The 7,234-nt window shown below is 44.8% G+C and overlaps 1 protein-coding gene across 4 annotated transcripts in view; it reads right to left on the reverse strand.

The window, feature by feature from the left end:
• The window catches only part of Kiaa0355 (KIAA0355 ortholog), a 121,753-nt gene that overhangs the window by 47,765 nt on the left and 66,754 nt on the right, over window positions 1-7,234 (reverse strand). For all 4 annotated transcript variants that reach the window (XM_008839442.2, XM_029566631.1, XM_008839444.3 and 1 more), the window contains exon 3: window positions 1,535-1,747. In XM_008839442.2, coding sequence (XP_008837664.1) covers window positions 1,535-1,747 — 213 coding nt within the window. The remainder of the gene's footprint in view (window positions 1-1,534; window positions 1,748-7,234) is intronic.

The raw sequence follows: 7,234 nt of genomic DNA on the forward strand, positions 1-7,234 counted from the left end.
GTGTGTGTGTGTGTGTGTGTGTGTGTATACATATGTGTGCTCGTCTGCCCACTCACACGCTAGAGGAGGGCCTTGGGTACCCTCCTCTATCACTCTTCACCTTACTCCTTTGAGGCAATGTCTCTTCCTGAACCTGGAGTTCATTAGGATACGCTGCCAGCCAGGAAGCCCCAGTGATCTTCCTGTCTCTGCTCCACTCTGCTGGGGTTACAGGTGTGCATCGGCCATGTCTAGCTTGTTATGTGGGTGCTGGCATTCAAACTCTAGTCCTCAAGGTTTCAGAGCAAGAATACAAAAAAGATTCCAAATATTTCAAGACAACAAGAGGGCTATAAAAGCATGAGCCTTTAATCCCAGTACTTGGGAGGCAGAGGCAGGTTATCTCTGTGAGTTCAAGGCCAGCCTGATCTACACAGTGAGTTCCAGGAGCTCTAGGCCAGCTAGGGCTAAAGGGAGGCCCTGTCTCAAAACAAAAACAAAAATAAAGCCAAACAATGTGCTGGAGAGATGGCACATCAATTTAAAAGTATGCACTACTCAAGTTCAGTTCCCAGTACTCACACTGGGCAGTTCACAACTGCCTGTACCTCTAGCTTCGGGGGATCTGATGCCCTTTTCTGGCCTTAATGGGCACCTGCAGTCACGTGCACATACTCCCCCACATAAATAATTAAAAATAAACAAATCTTTTGAGATTGAGGTCAGCCTGGTCTACATAGGGAGTTCCAGGAGAGCTGGGGCTACAGAGAGATTTTGTCTCAAAAAATAAGTGGATGGGAGGCAGGGAGGGAGGGAGGAGGGAGGCAGGGAAAACAAGGAACAACCCCCAAACAGTGTTGAGAATGTAGCCCAGTTTGTAGAGTGCTTGCCTGGCATACCTGAAGGCCTGGGTTCAATCCCCAGCACCACATAAACAAGTCATGGCACCCATGCCAAAAATCTCAGTACTTGAGTCCATCTTGCCCAACAGTCCTCTTAGTCTATCTGGCTGAACACTTACCCTCCTGGCCAGCTCCACCCTGTCATTCTCGGCTTAGGAGCTAGCCTTCTCCTCTGTTCCCTCTCTGGAGTTTCCTGAACCACTCCCTTTCAGAAGCAGGGCCTTTCCTCTTGGTTTCAGGCATTTCCACCATACCCCTACACCCTGTTTTCATAAACCTCTCACTATAGATATCATTTTAGTACTCAGCACAGGTCTGGCACAAAATAGGCATTCTTTTTTTTTTTTTTTTTTTTTTTTTTGGTCTTTTTGAGACAGGGTCTCCCTGTAGCCCCAGCTGTCCTGGAACTCACTATGGAGACCAGGCTGGCCTTGAACTCACAGAGATCCACCTGGCTCTGCCTCCCGAGTGTTGGGATTAAAGGCATGCGCTACCACACCCAGCAAAATAGGCATTCTTAAAGACAACTGCTGCTTATAAGAGTTTACAACTTAGGCCTCTAAAGAAAATGGCTCTTCTGAGAGCCAGCAAGCAAAGAATCCCTACACAGCCTCTCCTATTTGAACAGAGCCATATCTTCACAGGTCAGTTACCTCAGCAGCTCCCCGCCAGGATCGCACCGCTTCCTCCAGTTCAGGTGTGTGGCCCATGCCAGATAAGCCACTGCTGCCACCGCTGCTGCTCTTTTTTTCTGGCAGCACCACCTCGGCAAAGCAAGAGTGAGCCACTGGCTGGACTTTCTGCAGTGCATGAGTCAAAAATTGGAAATGGACTTGCACCACTGTCAAGAAACATCGCCCCAACACCTGCAAAGACAAGAGCCAGGGAATTTTAGGCTGCAAGTTATTTGTGGATTAGCATAATAAATTCTCAACTATCAACAGATTTGGAATCATAAAATCATTCAATGTGAAAAAGTTCCCATGCTGCCTCTATTCTTTTTTTTTTTTAATATTTTATTATTTTCATTTTAGGTGTATGAGTGTATTGCCTGTATGTAAGTAAGTGCACCCGTGTTGTGTGCAATGCCACGTCCATGTGGGTGCTGGGAATCGAACCCGGGCCCTGTGCAAGAGCAGTCAGTGCTCTTATCTGCTGGGCCACCTCTCCAGCCCCATTTCTTCCTCTATTCTTATATTGTGTCACAATACTTGGTACTTAAAAATCAAAACATTTCAAACCAAACAGTAAACCCCAAGCATAATGGGGTCTTCCAATGCCTCACCACCTGTCCTCACTTCCCTCAGTGTAGACTGGCTCACACAAACCCTGGCTGTCTCTGAGCTCCTGCTGAGCCAGAGCAGTCCACATCTCAATTATGTCCACATAGCATTTGGAACACAAAGTAAAAATCATGTTATATGACTAAAAATCTGAAAGGCTGGTTTGACCTACAAGGAAACATTCCACTGGAAATGGAATCCAAAGATACTGGTTGTTTTAGTGCTGTGCTAATATTGTTATTAACATAGATACATGTCACATTTCCAGTTTTATGAACAAAGCTGACAGACTAGTCTTCTAGGAGTCAACAAAACATAGTAGACAATTCTATCAGTAGGGCAGAAACCCACTAGCCCGATACCTATCAGTAATTAGTTGGTTAATAATTCAAATAAGAAATTAGTTTTTTTTGTCTTTTTGAGACAGGATCTCCCTTTAGCCCCAGCTGTCCTAGAACTCACTATGTAGACCAGGTTGGCCTTGAACTCAAAGAGATCCACCTGCCTCTGCCTCCCGAGTGCTGGGATAAAAGGCGTGCGCCACCATGCCGGGCCAGAAATTAGTTTTTTAAAATCACAAATTGGGCAGGTATGGTGATCTATGTACCTATACCTATAATCCTAGAACTTGGTACGTCATGAGTTTAAGACATACAGCAAGTTGGAGGGCAGCCTGGGCTGCCTTTGTTTCAAAAAACAAAACACAACAGGTACAAAAAACCCTACTATATTCATAATAGATACACAGTGTTACAAATACTATGCACTTGTATTTCATACATAAAATCATCTTTATACCCCCTTCCCGTTTGGCACCCTCCCATACCACCCTACTGGCATTCATAGATCCTGACATTTGTGTTAAGGCCTATCATGTAAAGTTAGTGTCCCCAGATGTCCTTCAGTGCAAGTTCATCCTTTAGGATTTGGACAGCCTATCTAGAGTCCCTTCCTTTAAGAAGATCAGTTCTTCCTCACCCAGCAGTAATCAGCTGCCAATAATTCTTCAACTAAAATTGGGGCCTGCTGTTCATTTCCACAGGTCTGTGATGGGTTTTTATCTGCCTAAGTTTGCATGGGTCTTGTGCATGCTGACATCATTGCTATAGGTTTATATGAGAAGGGTCCCAAGAGCCTGTAGGATTACTTCTGTATGGTCATGCACCTCCTCCCTGGCTCTTACAATCTTTCCACCCCTTCTTCCACAATGGTCCCTGAGCCCTGGGTAGGTGGATTTTAATATAGGAATCCTGTCCAAGGACCCACACTCTGCAGACTCTTATTCTCTGCGTTTTGGCCATTTGTGACCTTTTGCATTCCCGGCCCTCTATTGCATGAGGGGGTTTCATTGATGAGAGTTGAAAGACGCATTAGTGCTCTCTTCATCCCTTGTTCTATGTTCTGTGAGCTGTAGGTGTAGAGGTTGCCTGCTAGATGTGCCACTTAGACTTGGGTAGTTCACAGACAATCTCTGTGTGTGGCCAGTTGTGGAACTCTGTAATTATCACTGTCTCTTGAAAAAGAAGCTACTTTGATGGGTGGTGACTGGGATACTTGTCTATAAATTTAAGGATCCATATTTTGCACATAGAAATTACATTTGTCTAGGGATGTGACAGCCTTGGAGTTTTCTCTAAGATCTATGACCTCTCCAGCTATGTGTATTTGGCTAGGTTTACAGTGCTACACATGATTTTGCCCCACTGAGTGGGCTTTAAGTCCAATTAGGTAGCTGGTGATTACCCCCAAGATAAAAGTGCCACTATTGCACCAATGTCGTTTGCTGTACTGGTCGTTGACGTGATCTTTAGGCCTTGAAGCTGAGGCTGGACCATCTACTGATGTTCTCCCTTAGAAGAACAGCTAAGAACAACTTTCGTAGTGCTCTCCAAAGCTATGAGAGTCAGCCTTCAGGGGAGGTGGCTTCCAGGTCAGTCCCAGCTACGTTGCTTCAAATCCTGTCCAAAGTATGTCCTGTCTTCAGTAATAGGGTCTTACCACTAAGTTCTGGGAGGCAGTCAAGGACTGTGGCAATAGCCTGTGTAATTTTGGGAGTCTCTTGGACTATCCCGGGCAACAATGCAAAGGAAAGTTCCTCCTGTCTGGCACTGTTTCTTCTTATCTTCAGCTGTACTCATAGACTCATGCAGAGATATTGCAGTGTAATTTTTCAGTAGGTTTTGGACTAATACAATTCCCTCTGTTTTTTTTTTTTTAAATACTACCTAGGCACTATTTATTTCTCTTCTTTCTCTCCCTGTCTTATCTTCTCTCCCCACCTTCCCCATTTAAAGTGTCCCCATTTTCCCCATTTCTCCTGATAGTCTCTGTATGCTGTGGTCCCACGTCTCTTGAGCTCCTTCTTCCCCTTTATTCCCATATTCTTTGTATAGCCCTCCTTCTCCCTACCCCTTACCCCCTTTCTAGATATTTCCCCTTAGTAACACCCGTCTCCTACTATTCTTCTCTCTCAGGTTCCTTCTTTCCCTTTACTTCCCTTGTTCCCTTCTGTCTTCCTGGTCCCTGCAGTTACAGCAGGATATGCACTCACTTATAAGGATTTGGTGCTAGGATCCACAGATGAGGGAGAACATAGGTCTTTTGTTTTTCTGAGTCTGTGTTACTTCACTTAGTATAACAGTTTCTAGATCCGTCCATTTATCCGCAATTTCACTATTTCATCTTTCTTATACTGCTGAATAGAACTCCACTGTGTAAGCCTTTCTTAAGTTTTTTGGTAGTACTGAAGATTGATCCCAGGGCCTCAAGAATATTAGGCAAGTGCTCTGCCACTGAGCTAACATCCTCAGCCCTTTTTAACTTTGTATCTTGAGATGGGATTTCACTAAATTGCCCAGGCTAGCCTTGAACTTGCAATCTGGCATTTCAAAAATGTACACTACTCCCAGCCCTACTTTCTTCTTCTTCTTTTTTGAGACAGGGTCTCCCTGCAGCCCCAGCTGTCCTGGAACTCGATATGTAGACCAGGCTGGCTTTGAACTCAGAGATTCACCTGTCTCTGCCTCCCGAGTGCTGGGATTAAAGGCATGTGCCATCAGACCCAGCTCTACTTTCTTAACTGCAGCTTTAAAGTGTTCTCTATGATTTTCTATGTCTCTCTTTTATTTTTATTTTTCTATTTTATGTGTATGTATGTTTTGCCTGAATGTATGTCTAAGTACACACATGTAGTGTAATACCCTCAAAGGCCAGAAGAGGGTGTCAGGTCCTCTAGAACTGGAGTTAAGGACAGTGGTTAGGCACCATGTGCTTGCTGGGAACTGAACCCTGGTCCTCTGCAAGAGCAGCCAGTGCTCTTTACTAAGCTATCTCTCCAGCCTGTTTGTTTGAGACAGGATCTCACTGTGTAGATCAGGCTGGCCTCCAACACACAGATTCAACTCTCTCTGTATCCAAAGTGCTGGGATTAAAGGCATGTGCCACCACACCCAGCCCAAAAATTCAGTAATTAGCACTGGCTGAAGGTATCCTGAGGCTCCCTGCAATGCAGACACAGAGGAGCAGAGCTGGCTCCTTTGGGACTGGCTCTTTTCCTCCCCTCTTCCTTGGCCTTTTGGCAGGCTGTGGGAGGGGAAGAGGAGGGAAGTATCACGTACCATTTGCTCTGGGGTCACATTCTCACAGCTTCTGACCAACAAAAATGACTCGCTCATTGTTGCAACAAATACACAGTATGTGAATCCCTAACATGTACAAAACACAGGAAGGAGAAAGTCCTATGCTCACGAGGGTTACATACTATCTGGGCTAGGAGAGACAACACCACCATAAATAGACACACAAGGTCAGGTACAGCTAGAGAATGAAACCGTCTGGCAGGTGCTGAGGAAAAGGCTCTCTGAGGATAGGACCAAGGCAGAGAGCTACTCCTCCCCACTCTGAAGCCCAGCAGGATCTAGAATTGGATGCTCCTGACAATGCTAGTCTGGATCACAGAAGCAAAGTGTGGGGTTCAGGGCATGGTGTCCCCTTGCAGCAATGGTAGAATGGTGGAGAGGGAGAGTATTGCTGCAGGAACAAATGAGGGAAGAGACAACCAGACAGTTTTACGAGAGGCGTTGTCAGTATGCTGTCTCTGCTGTTTATTATATGCTTGACTTTATTTAGGTGAGTCATTTAATCTATATTTCTTCAGAAATGGTGCTAATAAGAGCTCAGCTGCAGTGCACCTCCCTCCCCCTTCCCACGGTGTGCAAAGCATCAACCCAATTATGATTGTGACAAAACATGTGTAAATCATTTATAAAGGCCAATCAAACCAGTGGTTACCCTGGGCGTTGGAAACAGCTGTTTCAGTGACTACTTCAAAATGTCCCTAGAGTAACAGATACATAAACATCACTTTCTGGAGAGGATGGCTCTGTCTTCAGCCTGTCTCTACATTTCACTTCTTGGTTCAACCCCTAAACTCCATAATACACCCCACCTTCCTTGACCTAGGGATGAGCCAGTCTTTGGGGATCTTCCTCGAATAAATTTGGAAGAGTGTGCCCCAGGGTGATAATACTTTTTGTTCACAAAGAAGTTTTCTGGACTTCAAGCAAATGAGGTTTCAGAATGGATAGGCCAGTGAATGGGTGAATGGAACAGTTAAGAACAGGCACCTACATTTAAAAATACCAGTGAAGCCCAACTAACATCTACCTTTTTTCTTCTCTCTTTCTTCTTTGGTTTATTTATTTTTTTTATGGGGCTTTTGGATACTCTAACATCCCCCTCTCTGAAGAGGTAACTCTAAAATCCTTTAAGGATTAGATAAAAGCTTGCAAATATTTTTTGACATTTTTGGCTTTTGGAATGGAGTAAGTTGCAAAGAGGCCCAGGGACATTCATTATGAGTTTTAGCCAAGAAACTGGCTACTTTTCTTTGGGGTCTTTTTACCCTAACTGCCCAGCCAATTCCTACCTCCTATTCTTATCACACCATCCTCTGAAGAGGTTACCCAAATTGTCAATAGGGAATAGGGACACAGACTGCTCTGGCTTCTTCATGCTGACCAGGGATGCAGGGTGAGGCAATTGGAGTACCCCTTCAGTGGGTCTATCTAA

The sequence above is a fragment of the Nannospalax galili genome, unplaced genomic scaffold, assembly GCF_000622305.1.
Source record: "Nannospalax galili isolate Female #2095 unplaced genomic scaffold, S.galili_v1.0 scaffold159, whole genome shotgun sequence".
NCBI classification, from domain to species: Eukaryota; Metazoa; Chordata; class Mammalia; order Rodentia; family Spalacidae; genus Nannospalax; species Nannospalax galili.